Genomic DNA, 21,572 nt, shown 5'->3' with positions numbered 1-21,572 from the left:
AACTAAACAGAAAAGAAACAAATAGATCTGTAAAGGCATTTGGTCAGGAGATCAGAATTCTAATTCTGGCTTGACTAGACATTAAACTGTGTAACACAGTTAAGCCACTTTATTTCCATTTCTTTATCAGTAAACACACATACACACACACACATAAATTCTAATCAGTAGGTTAAGTGTAAAGGATAGGAAACCTGAAGGATGGGAGATAATTGTATACTCAGGCCAACTTACTCAATGCAATAACTTTTTAGTGAGTAGTCTCTGTCTCCCAGAAACTGTCAGATGATTGAGATACAAAGATTAATGAGGGGTTTGGTCTCCACTTCAAAGAGAGCATTAAAAAAAAGAAAAGAAAAAAAATGCCCGCCTTGAAGAACTGACAATGCAGCTGATGAAACAACTAAGACACAATGAACCACAACTACCACTGACTTTGGTAAGCTCAAGTGCAATGGGAGCACTCAGAAAGAAACACCACTGCTAGCTCTCTCACTCAAGTTAGAGAAATCTCTCTTGTATATGGAAAACCATGAGGACTTTACACAGAATGTTCCACCAGAACAAGCAAAATGCAAGAGACTGGATTTTAATAGAGTCTAACCTAAGTTTGTTAATTTCTCGATAATTATAATCAGCAACTAATTACACCTCAAAGATAATCTAGGCCAATCTGAATATAATCTTTACAGTTACAGAAACACAAAAATATGAGACATCTTATTGAAATGATTACACACAGTATTTTTGCAGGATTCTAAAACTAGCAGAAATCTATTTTTTTCTTCTAAAACTGTATTTCAATTTTATGTATTGATTTTGTTAGAAAACATTGCTAGTTATAATTTATTTAACATATGCTTGGCCTACTATATTTTAAATAAAACTCTTCACACAGGCAAAATGGAAAGTAGTGTTATATGTACATAAAAATTTAAATATTAACAATTTAACCAAGTTCACTAGAATCTTTTTGGTTCGTTCTCCATTCAAAGCAGAGCATTTTTAAAAAAGAAAAGAAAATGTAATGTATGAGTGTGTATGTGGGAGAGACGAGGATAGGAGAGTTTCTTCCAGACTTCCTATTGAGGTACTTACAGTGCTGATCACAATCAACTCTGGCAAACACTACTTGATTTGCATTTGGATATTCTTCCTTAATGACATCGGAAGCTTCCTCAAAAATTGGATGCAACATCTGGCTGAAACGACACCTATACATAGAAAAGGATACCAATTAGGTAGTAAAATCTTATTTCAGTTATCACCCACTGATATTTAGTATATGTACAGTAAAGAACCTTGTAAAACAATCATACACTTAATCATGGATCCTGATATCATTCAAGGGAGATGAAGACAATTTTGAATTCAAACACTGTAGTCAAATTCAAAGACTGTATAAATAATTAAAAGATTTCTTTTTTTCTTTTTTTTTTTTTACTTTACAATAATTGCCAGTCTTATATAGCACGCAGCTAAGGATCTCTTGCAGAAGTCATGAAACAATTATGAAATAAGCCCTCTAACATGTACTACTAGGACTTGTAACTACTGAGGCTTGAGCGTTCATATTAAAAATTAGCTTTCTCTAAATAACGAATATATTTTTAGACTACTTTCAAGTTTATTGTGAATATTAGACTGATACACCTGGCTAGTTCAATCAAATCTCATAGGCAAGTTAGGATTCTAAATAAATAAGTTGTATTAAAAGGATATATAGTATATAACAAACTGTTTCCTCTCAAAATTTACCCCTATAAAATGGGCTTTTGTATCTGCAAACACACTAAATATACTAAGTTCAGAAGCAAAGATTTTAAATTCCCAATCAAGACTTCCTCTCTCTCTCTCTACGTATATATATATTTTGTACTTTAAAAACAGGACACAAACCCCACAATATTTTATCCAGACCACTTCTCACTTCTAATTCTGACTGTCCCTTAATCAGGCCAACCACTTTACAAACACAGGGGGTTGTGGGTCATTAAAGGAACCTGATAAGAAGAAAAACAATCGGAATCAGGATACAACCAGCTGAGTTAGAATGGTCATTCTCACATGGAAAAGGAATTGTGGATATGTTAGCAAATTAAAATTGCTACTTTCACTTCCAGAACCCTTTTCAACAAGAAATTTACTTAAATGAAGCCTGTGAACTCTTTAATCCACATGTGATTAGGTCATACATATTAGCTATAACCCAATAAAAATACTGTAAAGCCTGTGAAAGGATGCAAACATTATACGTCTACCCTATTCTTCTTGTATATATCTCTTCTTGCCCACTCACCTGACTTCCTAAGGAGATGTCCTAGAATATATCAAGGAGACACAATCTGTATCTTCAATCTCTTGCTTTCAATGTGGTTCCTTCCTCAAAGCATTCTTATATTTCTCCCATCTGGGATAGGTGGGTGGGGTCTGTGGATATCATGGACCGTGTCTTATTTGACTATGTATTCTAATAAGCATTCAATAAATGTCTGTTAAATGAATAAACTGATAAAATGGAGGAAATGAAGAGGCTAGGACCAGGTTTGTGGGTTCATACAGTTTGCTGAAAACAGGATGGCTGGAGGGTGGGAGTAGCAAGGAATAGCAATTAATAGTTCCTTGAAGGGCCGGCCCGGTGGCACACTGGAGAGTGCGCCGTTTGGGAGAGTGGCGGCGCTCCCGCCGAGGGTTCGGATCCCATGTGGAGACCGGTTCCCGCTCACTGGCTGAGCGCGGTGCGGGCGCAACACCGAGGGTTGCGATCCCGTTGCCGGTCAGTAAAAACGACAAAAAGGAAAAAAAAAATAGTTCCTTGAAGCATTTGGATAGTAAAAAATTAGTGGATGTGTTTCTGGCTTAAGGGCAAAGTAAAGACACACATCAAGGGCTCCTTCTCTCTGGAATGTCCAGTTTGCTGTTCAGTAAGTATTTAAGCCTAGGTTCATGTTTAAAATAGATCACTTTTAATACCAAAAGTAAAAGGGGAAGATGAAATAAAAGTTCAATTCCAATATTACTGTACCTTCATACATATGTATCCACACACATGCATGTTACATTTATAAAAGTAACATCACAAAAGCAATAAATCTATTAAAAGGGCCTTAGATCATCTGAACCCAATCTCCAATCTAAATGATTTAAGTGCTTAAATCAGTCCTTAGCAAATTAACCAAATAGATAAAAGTCTTTGCACAGACATTTGGGGGGTGCTTACTAATATGACCTAGTGGGGTTAAAAAATAAGCTTTAGAGGCAGACATATCTGCGTTTAAATCCCAGTTCTACCACTTACTAGCTAGCTGTATGACCTTTTCTGAGCCTCCATTTCCTCAACCTAAAATGGAATTACAATACCTACCTGCAGGGCAATTTTCAACATTAAAAACAATGTATATAAAGAGTCTGGCACATAACAACATTATTATGCACCTACTATGGTTTATTACTCTCTGTGGCAGAGTAGTATTTTGGGGCAGCTCTATTAGAGAATTGTTAAACATCCATAACTTCCAGAGGGAATTCAAGAGTCTATCCTTTGAGGCCACACAGCATAAGTCTATATCCTACAGCCAATTACTCACGTTTTTTCAGCTGAATAAGAGAGTACTAATTCATGAACAACTCGAGAATTCCTTAGTTTTCCCAAATAACTGAAATTATTCCATATTTCCAATTCGGTTTTTGTAAAAGGGTTGGTAGCATGTTCTATTTCTCTTTCTTAAAACACAGAAAATCTGGCGCGGCCCCATGGCTCACTCGGGAGGGTGCAGTGCTGGTAGCACTGAGGCCACGGGTTCAGATCCTATATAGGGATGGCTGGTTCGCTCACTGGCTGAGTGTGGTGCTGACCACACCAAGCCAAGGGTTACGATCCCCTTACTGGTCCAAAAAAAAAAAACACACACAAAATCTCTCAGTCAAGAGAACTGCATTCTAGTTTTTTCTCTGTCACAATCTAATCAGGTAACCTTGGGACAGTACTCTACTCCTCTGGGTTTCAGTTTTCTTCTTATTATTTTTTTTTAAAGATGACTGGTAAGGGGATCTCAGCCCTTGGCTTGGTGTTGTCAGCACCATGCTCAACAATTGAGCTAACCGGCCATACCTATATAGGATCCGAACCCATGGCCTCAGTGTTATCAGCATCGCACTCCCCTGAGTGAGCCACGGGCCGGCTCCTCAGTTATCTTAAAGTGGATTTAAAGTGGACTAGGTAATTGTCTATCAAAGTTTGTGACTTATTACATCTGGACAATCCTAATTTACCTTGAGAAATGGTACCTTTGCTATACATGTTATAAATGGTATTTTCTCTTTAAATATCCATACCATGCACACATACATACATTCAGTATATATTTATTATGTACTTAGCCATGCATTATGCAGAGTGTATGGGGATTAATGCTGAAAAAATATAGCTATGGTAAATATTTTCACAAAGCAAACAATGTAGTAGGGATCCACCAACTAGATCATAGCATACAAGTGCTACGACTATGTAAGTACGGGGTATTATGAGAACTCTATATGAAGGGTTTCTAATCTGACTGGAGAGTAAAGTTAGGTGTATTGAGGGAGGAAGATGACCTGAAGAGAGTGGCATCTAATGTAAGATTTGAAAGATGATTAGGACTTAAGTAAGAAAGTGCATGAAAATGAAGAGTGATCCATCCAGGCAAGGGAAATATCACTAGCGGTCCAGTGATGAAAGAGTACAGAATTTTACAGGAATTGAAAGAATTCAGTATGACTGGTGCAGAATACGGAGTGGAGAGAGTCAAGAGATATAGTTGTTGAGAAGGAAGGACCAGCTCAGGAGCCTTTTAGGCCAAGGTAAGTGACTTAAACTTAAACCCAAAGGTAATGAAAAACCACTTAAGGGCTTTAAGATGAGGTGTGAACTAATTTAATTTGCACTGTAGGAGAGGACTCTGGCTTACACTGTAGAGACCAGAACAGAAATACGTAAGACTAGAGGCACAGAAAATAAATGAGGAGACTGTTATAGGAATCCAGGTAAATTTCAGGACTGGCCTTGTGATATTTTATATATCTATACCTATATCTATATCTATCTATATCTATATCTATTTATATCTATCTATATCTATTTATCTATATCTATATCTATCTATATCTATATCTATGTATATATATCTATATCTATATCTATATTGAAAAACCAGGCCTTATTGGGTTTCCCCACTCAGTCTATAAGTATTAGATCGAAACTTCCTTGTCCAATCACATTTCTACATGGTTGTCTGTGCCTCAACCATGCCTATGTAATGAAGCTTCCATTAAAACCCAGAAGGACAGGGCTCAGGGAGCTTCCAAATAGCTAAACACGAGGAGGTTCATATGGGGGGCACACCCTGGGAAGGTCACGGAAGATCCACACCCCTTCCCCATACCTCGCCCAATGCATCTTTCATCTGCATTCTTTGTAATATCCTTTCTAATGAGCTGGTAAACGTTAAGTAAGTATTTCCCTGAGTTCTGTGAGCTCCTCAAGTAAATTAATCAAATCCAAGGAGTGGGTCATGGGAAACCCAATTTATAGCTAGTTGGTCAGAAGCACAGGTAAAACTACCTGGGGCTTCTGACTGGCATGTGAGGTGAGGGCACTACTGTGGGACTGAGCCCTCAACCTGTGTGATCTGATGCTATCTCCAGGTAGATAATATTGGAATTGAATTAGAGGACACCCAGCTGGTGTCGGCTGCAGAAATGATTGCCTGCTTGCTGGTGGGGAGAAATTCCCACACATCTGGTATTAGAGGCATGTTGTGAGAGTATAGTAGGAGAAACTGAGTTTGTGATTTTTCCACTCGGGCCTGAAGTAGAGTAGTGGCAGCTAGTATGTAGTAAGCCTTAAAGGGTCAAATAAGATACAGCCTGTCTAGAAATAAAGATAGACCAGTGTTTCAAACTTCTCTTCAGCTATATCTCCCTTCTTCCTATCTCCATGCCACATTCTTCAGCATTTACTATGTATCATGTTTTTGTTCTAGATGCAGGGAATACTGAGTAATATCTCTGCCCTCAAAGTTTGTTTGCTAGGGCACAAACAAATATAAAAAGACAAAATACAGTCAGAAAAAAAAAGTGGTACATAAAAAACTATACAAACAGAATACAGGATCTGTTTCAGTCAGAGCAAAGGAGCAAAGGCTTCCTAAGGCAGATTGTATAAGTTGAAAAATGTCAACATATTTTTCCTTCTAAATTTGTGACCTCCAAACACTGCTCTCCTTCCACAGTCAGGACAAATACAGAACTGCAATATTTATTCTTTTTGTTGTTGTTGTTATATTTGAGTTTTTATGTTACCTATTTTTTTATTGTAAGATGTGGGGTAATAGAACTAGTTACATTTCTCTCTTAAAACAGAAATCCTCACCAAATTAGGCTGCTTCATTTGTGGATGAACCTTAATTGATTTTGTGTATAAAATACTGTCTTGCAATAGAAAAAGATTTCCCACCCACCCCTTTCTAGCAAAGTAAAATTCATCTTTAGGCAAGTTAAAAAAAAAAAAAAAACTTAATGATACGAAAAAATAAACCCCAAAATAAAACAAAATAAAAAGATTACTCACCAGTCAGCATAAAAATTTACTAAAGCAACATCAGCATTGTCTGAAATTGAAAAACAAAAACAAACAATTCAAGTTATTTGTGTCTACATAATTTTGACATAATTAAAGATATGCTTTTCATCATTCTCTTTTCCCATTATAAGGGCCCACTAAAAGTACACAACAACAATTAAGTTACCTCTCACTCAGAAATGCATATATAGAGTCATGTAATTTGTGAGAGCCCCTGTCCCTACCCTCTATATCCATCCATCTTAAGACCTTCATTGCATCTTATCTACTCTCATGAAAAGGGAAGTGAAATGATCTGGATTGTACTAATCCATTTTTTTATTTTCCCTATTCATAAATAACTGAGAATTAGTCCTGCAAGTTAAATCCTATTTCATGGAAGAAACCTGTATAACTAAATTATTTCTAAATCTCAGATGTCTCACCGACATCTCCCTCCCTCCTCCCTCTCTCCCCTCCCCCCCAAGAATGTCCTTTCCGTTTGCTTGTTGTAACAACTTCATGGAAGTATAGTTGTAACGGGCCATAATAATCATATACAGTGTATATTGACAAAATAAAAAAATAAAATAAAATAAAAATAAATAAATAAATAAATAAATAAATAAATAAATCTCAGATGTCTCATAGTTGCAACAAGTAATCTACAACTAACAGTGTTGCACAAAATGAACTTTTTCTGGTTCCTACCCATTTAACAGTTATTCTCTGTTGCAAAAATAACTTAGTGTCATTTGCATATGAGGAGGTGAAGACATGAGAAAGATGTACCACTGTTTCTTTTGCCTAAACCTAATTCAGAGAAACTTAAAACTCTTCAAGCACTCATGAAAATAAAACACAAAGATATTTTAGAATTTGGAAGATGAAAGAAGAATAACATGTGAGTTTCAATTCCCTTCTTCGCTTTTTACCTTCAAAGCACTTTTTATCCACTTGCTTATCCACTTAAGCAGTGGTTCACAAACTGTGGTTTCTGGACCGGAAGCACCAACATCACCTAGGAAATGTAAATTCTTAAGTGTGGTCTAGCAGTTTCTATCAGAAACTGTGGGTAGGGCCTAGCAGTACAGATATTAATAAGCCCTCCAGGTGATTCTGATACATGCTAAAGTTTATACAACCACTGCTCTAAAGAGATCCTATAAGATGGGAATAGACTTTTTAGCATTTAAAGTTCCAGGAACACAAAACAATGTATGGTGCTCAATGAATTATTATAATTCCTTTTACCTCTACAACTTTTGGTTTTGTTATGCACAAACCAGTGGATGACGTATTTTTTTTAAAAAAGCAATCATTTATACACATTGTACATTTTCTTAAAGCTCCTATATTGTGATTTTCTATCAACCCCATCTTCACCTTTCCTTTACTATTTTTAAAAATAAGAAATAGTTTCTCCCAAGTTAATTGTATCTACATTAACATTGTCAACAAACAAAGCACTCAGTAAAACAATTATTAAACTTAATTGGATCGATGACAGTAAAATAGAACAGTGTAGGTAATTTAAAGTAAAAAAAAACCACAAAAATTTCTAGGCTGTGTCCTAAGGTCATTAACATTTAGTACTACACTGCAGGAACTGTTGGCCTCTAAGTAGGCTTCAGTGAAATACTTTATGAATTGTTAAGAAAAGAACCTACATCGAGGCAAAGAAATAAAAAAGACTGAAAGTATTACCTTACTTATAACACAGAAAGGAAGACTTACACATTTTAAGAAATTTTAGTAAAAATCAAAACCAAAAGTGTTTTGTTAATTCAGTAAGCCATGGAATTAATCAGAATGCCAGTTCTTCAACTATTCTAGGTAACTGAGATTTTATTGTGTTTTTATATATAAAATAACTCTTTATAGAGAAGAAAGTATACTTTAAAAATACCAAGGTACTTACTTAAAATTTCATCTATATTCTCTGTATCGAGACTTGTTATTTCAGTTGTTACAGGAGTAAAAACCCAAGTTACCTGAAAATGTAAAAAATGCGATATTAATAAATGTTTCCACAAAAGGCAAATAAAGCAGAAAGTCTAAAAAAAAATTAACGAAAGTCTGTTCTACTTGTTACCTAGAAAATCATCCATCAACTGTTTTTAATCTTTATTACCTATTCTACCCCTGCACTAGATCACTGAAAGAGAAATATTAACTTCCTAGAAAATGGTCAAACAAGGCTTCCTATACTTCCAAATATATAAAAGAAATTGTTTCTAAACAATTTTTTAAAGTGAGAATTTACTCACCCTTTTAAATCAATACTTTCAACAATTTTATCTCTACAGTGCTACAAGAAAAAATTTGCCAGATTATCAGTTTTCAAAGTATTAATACAAAACCAAAGCTAAGTTTGCTGATTCTATCCCACCCACCATGTTTTTAAGACAGAACAAAATAATGAAAAAGAATTGAAGAAAGACTTTTGCAAACTGTAAACCAAAAACCCTACCTGCATCATTGTAACTTACTAGAGATAAAATTGTATTAAGTGAGAGGCTATTAAAAAGAGAATGATTTTGCTTCCACTTTAATGTATCTGAAATCCAAAGTTCAAGTTTATCAAAGAAAATCTCAGCCTGTCATCAGCAAAACCAAGAAAATATAAAATTTTAAACTAAACTAGCAAATGTTTACTTATTTTATAATATTTAGTGAATTTTATTTTTAGGTTCCATTCTTAATACACTTCGTGTTTGCTGCCTGGTTTAAATTAATTATTTGCAAATCTAGTTATAGAAACAAGGAAGTTAGTAAATTCAAAAGCAAGTAGACTGAACAATATCCTGGCAAGGGTTTATAAATATATGTAGTGAACTTTTATAAAGCAGGAAAATGATAACAAGCAAAATTCAGATCAATTTTAAGGCTATATTTCTTTATATTTTATGCACTTGTTATCATTGTAAGATACATACTACAAAATAGGTATTTTTATTCATTTCACTGCCTTGCTCAATGGTTTTCTTGTAATTGGTGATAGTATTATGGAACAAGATATCACATCCTGTCTTTCCTTGACATATCTATCCATGTAACTTTGTCCACTTTACTTTTGGATACTGGATTGAGTTTCATTTTCATCATATATAGAGAGAGAGAATTGCAGATTTTAAAATCAATTTAGACTTAGAAAGTTAAGCCAGTCTTTTAATTAAATAGGACTCAATAATCTATAACCATGATAAAAAAATTGTGATTTAAAGCTATATATAAAAAAGTATTTATATAAAGTATAAATAAAAGTATATAAAGTATTTATATACTTTATAAAGTATGTAAAGTATTTATATAAAGTATATAAATACTTATTTTGACACCATATACTTTTAAGTAGAAAAATTTTAGTGTCAAGGTGCACATTTCTTGTGTAAGTTATTTTGTTCTTCCCTCCCTAGATCAGAAGGAAAGGAATATCCCTATTTCTGAAGACACAGAGATGCCAAGAAGAATATGAACAAACAGGCTTTGCTAAGTCCTCCCCTACCCCAGTTTATAATTACATCATACCCCCTTTTGTCCAATTACACTTCTATATGACAGAACTCAACCCAAGCATAAAAATAAACAGTTTTCCCTGTTTCTTTGGGCCTAAAGGCTTCCCTGTCATGTAAAACTTATATTACATAAATTTGTATGGTTATCTCTTGTTAATCTGTCTTTTGTTACAAGAGTCTCAGCCATGAACCTAGAGATGGGTTAGGAAAGAAATCTTTTCTACACTACCAATATCTCAATTACAGATCCTTCCCTTATAAAGACAGTCAGCTCTCCTTATCTGTGGGTTCCGCATCCATGTTTTCAAGCAACCACAGATCAAAAATATTTGGAAAAAAAACTGCATCTCTAAACATGTACAGACTCTTTTTCTTGTCATTGGTCCCTAAACAGTATACTATAACAACTCTTTACACAGCATTTACATTGTACTAGGTATTATAAGTAATCTAGAGATGATTAAAGTACAAGGGAGGGTATTCACAGGTTATATGAAAATATTATGCTATTTTATATCAGGGACTTGAAGATCCACGAATTTTGGTACCCATGGAAGGTCCTAGAGCCACTCTCTTGTGGATACTGAGGGATGACTGTATACGACCACCTCTAGATGACTGTGGAAACCAATTACATTGGTAGAACAAGATTTTACAGTTGTGTATCGAAGAAAAACTCAAGAAGACAGAAAAACATTATCACAGAGCAAGCAATAAAGTTGGTCATTATCAAAGTCAAGTCATTAAATAACTGAAGTCAACCAGTGTTTACAGAGTGTCTAGTAGGTATTGAGGTACAGACGCATAAGGCATGGTGTGCTCTGCCTCAAAGAGCTCTCATACTAGTAGTGGTGGTAAAGAGGGGAGAAAAATGTGATAAATGCAAGACTACAGGCATTATAATGACCTTCAGGTGTATAATCCAAGGGAGCCCACTTTTGAAGAGTTAGTTATCACCTATCAAATACATGTTTACAGAGAATATATATTTAAATTCTAAATCTAATTGCTTTTTACTCTGAAATATTTACATGGCAAAAACATTTAAATGCTAGGTAATGACAAAAATGAGGCAACGATCGATTTGGCTATATTAAATAGGTAACTATTGCTTTAAAAAAACACTGTGCTAATAAATATGCAAACTGGTAAGAGTGGTATTCAGCTAACAGTTGTGTTTGTTAAGAAGGCCTAAAACAAGAAAACTGTCTTCTGACCCTATCATCTCTCTTCCCGGTAAGGTGGTTTTTCCTATCATCATTAACGTTTCTATTAATATGCAGAATGGCCATGAAAAACAATTACACTGTATAATGTCGAATACACTAATTAATCTGATTTGAGCATCGCATATTGCACACAGGTATTGACATTCAACTCTGTACCCTACAGATACGTACAATCAACTATTTTCAATAATAATAAAACAATGCAGAATGAAGGAAGACAGCTTGTTTATTTGAATTGTTAGCAAGCTCCACTAGTCTGACAAATTGTTTCTTTTCATGTCAGCCCTGGGCAGAAACAAGATTCTCCTGGGGAAACATCTTTATGTGTCAAATGCTATAATGCTTAAGAAAAATAAAGACAAGTAGCTCCAGACCAGGAAGGGCAGATGAGAATCATTAATTTCTTTTTTATATTTAGACTTGAAAAAAAACTTTTAAATTTATTTTTTTTTTAAATTATATGCAAATTTCTATTTATTTATTTTTGGCACCTGGCTGTAATTAGGGGATCCAAACCCTTGACTTTGGTGTTAAAACACCCTGCTGTAACCAACTAAGCTAACAAGCCAGCTCCCTTATATGGAACTTTTTCATAGAAGGTCTTACTAGTCATGGAGAATATAGCCTCTAATGATGAAATATTTAGACAACACATATAAATATGTACATATAAATTTTATGAAGTACTTTATAACTTGGTCATTATCTTCAATTCATTAGCTCATTTTCTTGCCAAGAAAGCAAAGAAAGGCATTTCCAGTCATCTTCCATAATCCATTAGGTCATTCCTCCAGCATGCATTTACTGTACCAACCATTGAACATTTCAATCTGAGATGCTTAGTGATATGATCTTACGTAAAATGGCAAATGTCACACCCAAATTCATTTAAAAAAAAAAAAATAGCATGATAGACTAGCTTTAAACAGCAGGAGCTTCTTTAGCAAGTTAAGAATGTTTTCTTCCATTAGATGCTTTTTAAAAACTGAGGTACCTTGGGCTGGCCAGTTAGCTCAGCTGGTTAGAGCATGGTGTTATAACACCAAGGTCAAGGGTTCAGATCCCCATACCGGCCGGCCACCAAAAAAATAAATAAAAGTTAAAAACTGAGGTAACTTTGGAAACTTTCCTTTCCTTAAACTTCCCTGTATCATCCTCCATGACCACTTAACTGGCTAGTGATTCCCTCTTTCATGAAGCTTTGTTTGGTTTTCCTGGTAGAAAATGACTTTTATTTCTTAGTAGCCTAACCATGGGATGAGGACAGAAAAAGAAAAAAGTAGGCTAGGCGAATGGGAGATACTGAGAAATGAGGATTTCCTCTAGATTAGGCATCAAGTTGAAACAAGACACAGACAATGAAAAGTTGATTACATGATAAAACTAAGTATTTTAGAAATAAATTTTGGAAATATTTTTTTATTAAGCATTCTCAATGTTAGGTCAAATTTTAATTGTTATAATATTAAAATATATACATGCTTTAACACTAACACACACAAAATACTCTGGAATTTACTGCTAGGCCCCTGTTCTGTTCTTCTTTCAAAAAATCAACAACTGGGCTGGCCAGTTAGCTCAGTTGGTCAGAGTGCAGTATTATAACACCAAGATCACAGATTCAGATCTTGTACTGACCAGCCATCAAAAAAAAAAAAAAAGAATAACTGAACAAGGCACTAATCCAACAGGAGCTTCTTCAGAAGTATGAATTAACATCAATAATAACACATATTGGAAAGGTATTATTAAAGTTTCTCTGTTCATAATTTTTAAAATAAATAAATAAATTTCCTAATACATTAAGACCAGTAGTTACCATATGAATAGATCCTTAATGTGAACTATTATGATACTCTCTAAATTGAATATCTCCCTTCAATCCAACTTGTCCATAGAGGACAGACTAATCTTTCTGAATGCTGCTTTGCATACAACAATTTCTCTGCCAAAACCCCTCCAAAGCCCTCCAAGCATTTTCTGTCTACAATATAAAAGCCTAACTCAAAAGCACAACATTTGGGCCGGCCCGGTGGCGCACTGCTACAGTGCGCTGCTTGGGAGCGCAGCGGCGCTCCCGCCGACGGTTCGGATCCCACATACAGACCAGTTCCTGCTCACTGGCTGAGCAAGGTGCGGGCGCAATGCGAGGGTTGCAATCCTGTTGCCGGTCCCAGCGCGGCGCTCCCGCCGACGGTTCGGATCCCACATACAGACCGGTTCCTGCTCACTGGCTGAGCAAGGTGCGGGCGCAATGCGAGGGTTGCAATCCCGTTGCCGGTCCCGGCGGAGCGCAGCGGCGCTCCCGCCGACGGTTCGGATCCCACATACAGACCAGTTCCTGCTCACTGGCTGAGCAAGGTGCGGGCGCAATGCGAGGGTTGCAATCCTGTTGCCGGTCCCAGCCCGGTACGGGCGCAACACTGAGGGGTGCGATCCATTGCCAGACACGAAAAAAGACAAAAAGGAAAAAAAAAAAAAAAAAAGCACCACATTTGGTGCTGGCATTTAGGACCGCTCACAAACTAGCCCACTCTTGCTTTCCTGAGTCACATGCTACTGCTCCTCATCCATACCTTACACTCCAATAAAAATGAACTACAGTTAGAGTAAACATATATTCTACTTGGCCATAAACTCTAGCTCACTTGAAAAACCCCAGTTTATGCCTGTTGTCCCGGAGTTTTATTAATAGCATCATCCCCTTTCACTCTTCAAAGGATCCCAGTTCAGGCAATGAAATATGTGGTCAACCTATGTATAATGGACCCTTGGCAATTGAGAAAAACTGTACCAAGCTCTCCACAAACTCTAAATTACTAAAAAGCATAAAATGTCCTCCCATATAACATAAGGTAAAATGAAAAATGGAATAGAGAAGAATAAAGATGGACTAAAATATGAATGCAAAGCCAATCACTAGCCTCACTCATTGACTTGAAACACTAGGCTCTCAGCAAGGGAATAAAATCAGTAATTCAGGAAAATTGTTACATGATCCTTCAAGTGTGACTCATAAACAGTCCAAATCCTATATAAGTTATAAACTCAAGAATGCAAGTGGTCTATAGTACCTGCAATTCCTAAAATATGTCTCATTATTCTCCTGCCTCCATGCTTTGCTCAGGCAGTTTCCTCTGTTTGGAACAGCTAAGAAAGCCTATATGGTTTTCAAGATCCAATTCAAAAACTACTTTTTCTACGAAGCCTTTCTTGAAGGTTCCAGACAACAGTGATTCATTTCTCTTCCTTCCGAACTCCCAGAGCACTTTCTGTAGGGTGTTAACATATTATTCTTTCTTAAAGAGCTAAATATATTAATTCTATCCTTGAACTGGTTATTTGTGCTGGTGTCTTACCTCCTTCAGTAGACTATGAGTACCCTCAAAGAACAGACTGCACCTTTTTCAATTTTGTATCCGCAGAACACCTACTATCATACCCTATTTATACACAATACACACTCAAATATGTACTAAATGAATGACTAGATGGATGAGTGGGTAGATTATTTTAATGCACTAAGAATTTAGAGGGAGGGTAATGGAGATAAGAAGTGCGAGGAAAAAGTCCAGATATGGGAACAGCCAACAAATACTTTTAACATGTTTGAGTAAAATAAGGTTATCAAATAAATATGAAGTTTTGGGTTTTAATTGTAATAATAGTGAAAAGCACAACATTTGTCATGCTCAAATTGATGACTCAACCTTAGAGGGAATCTCAGAAGTGATCTTCTCACACACTGTAGAAACCCCTCTATTTCACTAATTGTCATTAGCCCCTAGTAATCCCTTCTTCTGGTTCTCTAGCTGTTCTTTGGCATAATTTCCAGATAGTTCAGCACATAGACCATCTTCATGTAAGAAAAGCTTTGAGATCTATTGTACAGCATGGTGACTATAGTTAATAATAATAATGTATTGTACACCTGAAAATTGCTATGAAATTAGACCTTAACAAAAAAATGTTAAGGATGTGAGGTGATATATGCGGTAATTAGCTTGTCTTAATTATTTCAGTGTATAAATATTAAAACATCAACTTATATACCATGAATATATATAATTTTTATTTGTCATACACAAAAAAGAATAGCTATTAAGAGGATAAAAATCGAATACTTCATGTGTTGTGCTATTTTAAAGTTGTTAATTCAGTCATGAAAATAAATTATTTGGAACTTTCATGACCAGAGGCTAGTAAAATATCAGGCAGAAGAGGTTATCAAATATTATTTCTGTTAGCAAGACTTATATTCACAAAAGCATTAGCTAGGCTTTAAGTGTTTTATTAGAATATCTTAGTAAATTAATTTAGAAAACAAGAGTTTGTCTATAGCTCGATATCTTAAAAATCTTGCTATTCAGGGCTGGCCCATGGATCACAAGGGGAGAGTGTGGTGCTGATAACACCAAGGCCCTGGGTTTGGATCCCATATAGGGATGGCCGGTTGGCTCACTGGGTGAGCGTGGTGCTGACAGCACCACGTCAAGGGTTAAGATCCCCTTACCAGCCATCTTTAAAAAAAAAAAAAAAAAAAGTCTTGCTATTCAAAGTGTGGTCCCTGAACCAGCAGCATTGGCATCACATAAGAGCTTGTGAGAAATGCATAATATCAGGCCCCACCCTTAGACTTAACTGGATCAGAATCTTCATTTTAATAAGATACCTAGGTGATTTCTATGCACATTAAGGTTTAAGAAGCACTGCTTTAGAGAACAAAGCTTTTTACTCTAGGAGCAAGCATGTAAATTCATTTTAACATCTGTATAATGTTGTTAGACCTCAAATATGAACACAAAAACATATAAGATTCGTGATAATTCTGCATTGACATGCTAATTGCTGTGATTTTAGAAAAACTGTAGAATCTGTAATCTTATCTGAAATTTACATAGATGTTAATTCTTTAAAGTATACTGCCTTCTGCTTAAAAAATAGCTTGAATATATATTTCTGCATTTAATTATTGGCATAAAATAGTAGCTTAAATAGAGCATGTTTCTTTCTCTTTGGCATTACATCTGCTAGGCATTCTGTAGTAATAGTTTAGTGCATTTTTGCTAAATCTTTCATTTAATTGCCTTTCTTTGGGAAATTCTCAAAGCCCTTTACAAATTATGTCTCTCCTACAGCAAGAAATAAGTAATGTATCAAGCAATAGCTCCTTTCCATTCCCAATTCAGATTGACAAATCAGCCTAACACCTGAAGTCCCAATGCCATGGGATCCAGGCTGCTTCTCCTCCCTGGGGGCACTTCTCTGACTGCAACTTTAGTCCACTTTTGCTCTCACTTTTGCATTAAGCTCTGACAAATCAGCCTAACACCTGAAGTCCCAATGCCATGGGATCCAGGCTGCTTCTCCTCCCTAGGGTCACTTCTCTGACTGCGACTTTAGTCCACTTTTGCTCTCACTTTTGCATTAAGCTCGCAGGCAGAAAAAGCATAAAGGTTTGCAATTGGCTGCAAGGAGCTAGGAGACGTTGAATGGCCCCTGGAGAAGGCAGCTAAGGCTGACAGGAACTATAAGGGCCTTGAAGTTGGGTATCAATCAAGCCACATCTCACATTGTTAGTATTCCCAGAAGCATTATAATGAAGTAGAAGTTCAAAGATAAGAGAAAAATAGGACTAAGTATAGAATAACACTGGGAACCTACTTTAACCCTTAAATTGCTCAGTGGTACAACCTTACTATAGTATCAGTGCAACCCACGTTGGCCATGTCAGAACCAATCTGCATTTAAAAAGAAACATTAGAACAATTACAAGCATTCTTCATTAAACAACTCAAAATATGATACAGATATGTTTGGGAAAACAGTTCTATACCCAAAAAACCAACTCGAAAACAGATAATATAATACCTAATCTCAAATTCTGCCAGGAAAAACTACATGGACAAATAAAAAGAAACAAAAATGGTTACAATTCATACTTTTTCTTGTGTATTAGCTATTCGATCGTGCATGAATTTCTATTAAAAACTGATGTCACCTGTGTTTTGTTCTTCACTGAATCTAAAAATGAGACGAACTAATTTACCTGGAATAGGTAATGTACCTCTTTGACCTTCAGAGAGGATGTTCTTGTTATAAAAAGCTTTTTGGAGCTGGGAGTGAGCTTCTTAATGTGTGGAAAGAATTTTTCTCTTAAAATCACCAAATTTTGCTCTTCTAAAACTCAAACTTCTAGCAGTGGCAGTATTAACAAAGCATAAGAACTGGAAGAAAAGTCCAGATGAGAATTATTTTCTTTTTCTGTAAACACCCTGAAACTGAGAAGATGGGGTGGATAGAGGGACAATATCCCATTTATCGTTGTATCCTGATTAGTATCTAACACTGGGCCTTGTAAATATCAATCCAGAATACTTGCAAATACATGCCAAGATAAAATTATGACTGTTCTGTACTGTACTGTACACAGTAGTAATTGTGCTGTACTGTAATTCCTGCCCAGGACGCCTGATGAAAAAAGTTCCCTGAAGAGAGTCTACATGCATGTTGGTATATATATTCTTTTGTTTGATCACTCACTCGTTCCACAAGTATCTCACTGAGTCATCTATTACATGCTAGGAATATGGGAAAAGGGTGTAAATAACATTATATAGATGTTTACATCTAGCAAGATCATCAAACTTCACTTTCATACTAAAGGTATGAGAAGATTCTCTCACTCAAATATTTCAATTTAAGTGTCATCCATAATTCCTGCAAGGCATTGTCTATTCTCAAAAGAAGAAAACTGCTAGGCACTGGACAGTGAGAATTACTTTGTATGTCAGTACTCCGTTTCTGCCTAGACTCTCAAAAAGCTTTGAGTTACTTTTAAGGCAGAACAACTATACGGACACTGTTACTGAACAATCTTAATATCACTAAAAGTGGGACAACCAGACATTATGCTTCTTAACAGGAAGCAATAGTAAATAAAAAGCACCACTTGTGAAATATTCTCAACCACAAAGTTGAATCTGACCTCAACTAATCAAGTCTGTGCACTAGTGTATAGAAAATATTAGATATAGAGGAACATGTAAAATGACACCATGCAGATACAAAGCAGCCATATCAGAATACAGGAAATCTTACAGGAAAAATGACAGCCTATCTTTGCTTGGGCTCCTCTCAGAAGTGAACTCTGAGGCAAGGAATCACAAGGAGTTGAGTATTGGGGAGATAAAATATTAGGGATATAAATGGGGATGACGGACAGAGAAGGGAAGACACACAACACATTACACTGTGTAAAGTACAGTATACTGATGTTTTCACATTATTTTGAAAATTTTTTCAAGGTTTGTATTGAATAGACTGTGGTATTTTCCAAATTATATAACAAATTCATTAACCTCCTTATTTACCAGCTTTTGCTGTTGGCATTTGAATTTCTACAATGCAAAAATGTGAAGAAAATATCTCCTACTTATGTTAAAGTATGTCTTTATTTCAATACTAAACATGTGGCCCTGTTTTTTTGGTTAGTAAACAGCCTTCAATGAAAAACTCCTCTTCAGTGAAAACTTTGGTTTCTTATTTTCCACATTCACTTAGTGCCAGAATGACTTTCAGACTTTCTTTTTTCTTATTCCTGAGTACTGTGTTCTAGAGCAAAAATCTTCAATGAAAAACTCCTCTTCAGTGAAAACTTTGGTTTCTTATTTTCCACATTCACTTAGTTCCAGAATGACTTTCAGACTTTCTTTTTTCTTATTCCTGAGTACTGTGTTCTAGAGCAAAAATACTTTTATTACCAAATCCCATAATGATCCCATTATTATACAGCCCTAAAGTATTAATCCACTACTTGCCTTAAAAACCTATATCTTCAGGGGCCGGCCCGGTGGCGCACTGCTATAGTGCGCCGCTTGGGAAGCGCGGCGGCGCTCCCACCGAGGGTTCGGATCCCACATACAGACCGGTTCCCGCTCACTGGCTGAGCGAGGCGCGGGAGCAACACCAAGGGGTTGCGATTCCGTTGCTGGTCCCGGCCCGGTATGGGGGCGACACTGAGGGTTGCGATCCGTTGCCGGACACGGAAAAAGACAAAAAGGAAAAAAAAAAAAACCTATATCTTCATAACAATACTGTTACTTCTAACCAAACAAATTCCAAATGTCAATCAGAAATAGTCCTTGAGAGGCCATATATTTTGTTGGGATGCATATCCTAATTGAATGGTCATAAGAAGACAGAATCTTTAATGCTACCCCATATACCAATGGGTGCCCTTTAAAGATTTTTTAAGATGAGAAAACAAAAAGAAGTCAGAAGGAGCCAAATCAGCACTGTAAGGTGGATGCCTAATGATTTCCCATTGAAACCCTCACAAAATTGCCCTTGTTTGATCAGAATGAGCAGGAGCACTGTCCTGGTGGAAAAGGACTCTCTGGTGAAGCTTTCCCAGGCATTTTTCTGCTAAAGCTTTGGCTAACCTTCTCAAAACACTCTGCTAATGTGTAGATGTTATAATTCTTTGGCCCTCCAGAAAGCCAACAAGCAAAACACCGTGAGCATCCAAAAAAACGGTTGCCATGACCTTTGCTTTTCACTGGTCTGCTTCTGCTCACCTCTTGGTAGCCACGGCTTTGATTGTGCTTTATCTTCAGAATCACACTGGTAAAGCCATGCTTCATCCTGTTAAAATTCTTTGAAGAAATGCTTAAGGATCTTGATCCTGCTTGTTTAAAATTTCCATTGAAAGCTCTGCTCTTGTCTGCAGCTGATCTGGGCACAATAGTTTTGGCACCTGTAGAGTGGAAAGTCTGCTCAACTTTAATTTTGTAATCAGAATTGTGTAAGCAGAACCAGTTGTGATGTCTATGGTGTTGGCTATTGTTTGAGCTCGTCAGTCCTTTTCAATCAGGGTGCAAACAAGATTTTAATTTTTTCCTTATAAATTGATGTGGATGGTCTGCCACTGCAGGCTTCATCTTCAACACTGTCTCATCCATTCTTAAAATGAATTATCCATTTGTAAACTGCTGATTTCTTTGGGGCATTGTCCCCACTAACTTATAAAGCATTAATGATTTCACCATTCTTCTACCCAAGCTTTCCCATAAATTTGATGTTTGCTCTTGCTTCAATTTTAGCAGAATTCATGTTGCTCTGATACAGGCTGTTTTCAAGGTGATGTCTTTTCCTTATTAGTGCCTTAAACTAGATCCTGTTCAGATATGTTATAACAAGTTAGTACGAGTTTATTTTGGTGAAAAAAAATTTTTGACATCCATGTGTAGTTTTTTCATAATATGCATTTTCCATGAACTTTTTGAAGACCCCTCATATTAATTATTAGGAAAGTCATTAATTTCCTCATGTTTGAATTTCATGATATCTACACATTGCCCATTGAATAAATACCCTGTTGAGTTTCAACGCAGCAGCTAACAAACATTTCAAACAACTTTAAGTGGTGATTTGGATTTGGTAACAGTTTAGTTTCAACCAAGAAGCAACTGATTTAGGAATAAGTCCCATGCAACAAACCCAAAACTTTCCAAATATAGTTTCAAAGAGAGTACGTACTTAAGTTATACAAATCAGAACATTCACATTCTGTAGCCAAAGAGAATTTAAAAAGTAATGCATGCTCAAGTTAAAAAAATTAGTCATTGTTTATTTCTGAATACAAACCCATAAAAACTTTAATTGCATTTACAACTGTTATATACAATTAGTTGAGGTTATAATTAAACAACAACTTAATCTTGTGGTGATTCTATACAGTCTGTAAGTTGGGAGCCAGGGGTTCCAAGTTTTGGTACTAGCTCTATCATTCACTGTATAACCTTAGGCACGCACTTCTCTGCCTTCTGACCTCAGACTTCTATTTGTCCATAAGAAGTTGAACGATCTAAGAAGTTGAACAATCTAAGGCTACTTTTGACTCTAATGTTCTGAATTCATTAGAGATGCAGAGATGTCTGTCTTAGTGGAATTTGACTTCTACTGAAGAGAAACATATCCTGTAGCCACTTTCAGATATACATGCAGAAGCATTTGAAAATGTTTTAGACCATCTGCAAAATACATAAGACCAGCTTCAGACAGACATAAGAAAATAATGAAGTTAATTTTTTTAAGTATTTCATTAAACTTAAATGGATTTAAAAGGAAACAATTTGTTTTTTTAAGTTACTATTCCTTATCTCACTATCAAATTCAAATAAAGTTGTTTTCCTAAATACTTTTTTTTCCTAAATACTTTTT

The 21,572-nt window shown here is 35.9% G+C and overlaps 1 protein-coding gene across 1 annotated transcript in view; it reads right to left on the bottom strand.

Moving 5' to 3' along the window:
- Positions 1-1,098: 1,098 nt before the first annotated feature.
- Positions 1,099-21,572, bottom strand: part of LOC103603899 (endoplasmic reticulum resident protein 44-like) — a gene marked incomplete at its 3' end in the record, with an annotated part of 45,878 nt that continues 25,404 nt past the window's right edge. The window contains exons 2-4 of the mRNA XM_008588473.1: positions 8,523-8,595; positions 6,611-6,650; positions 1,099-1,214 (exon numbers count right to left, since the gene is read on the bottom strand). Of these exons, the coding sequence (XP_008586695.1) occupies positions 1,099-1,214; positions 6,611-6,650; positions 8,523-8,595 (229 nt within the window). The remainder of the gene's footprint in view (positions 1,215-6,610; positions 6,651-8,522; positions 8,596-21,572) is intronic.

This window comes from Galeopterus variegatus, unplaced genomic scaffold, assembly GCF_000696425.1.
Source record: "Galeopterus variegatus unplaced genomic scaffold, G_variegatus-3.0.2 Scaffold4858, whole genome shotgun sequence".
NCBI classification, from domain to species: Eukaryota; Metazoa; Chordata; class Mammalia; order Dermoptera; family Cynocephalidae; genus Galeopterus; species Galeopterus variegatus.
The sequence above is the reverse complement of the archived record's forward strand: the minus strand, read 5'-3'. Positions and strand labels throughout refer to the sequence as shown.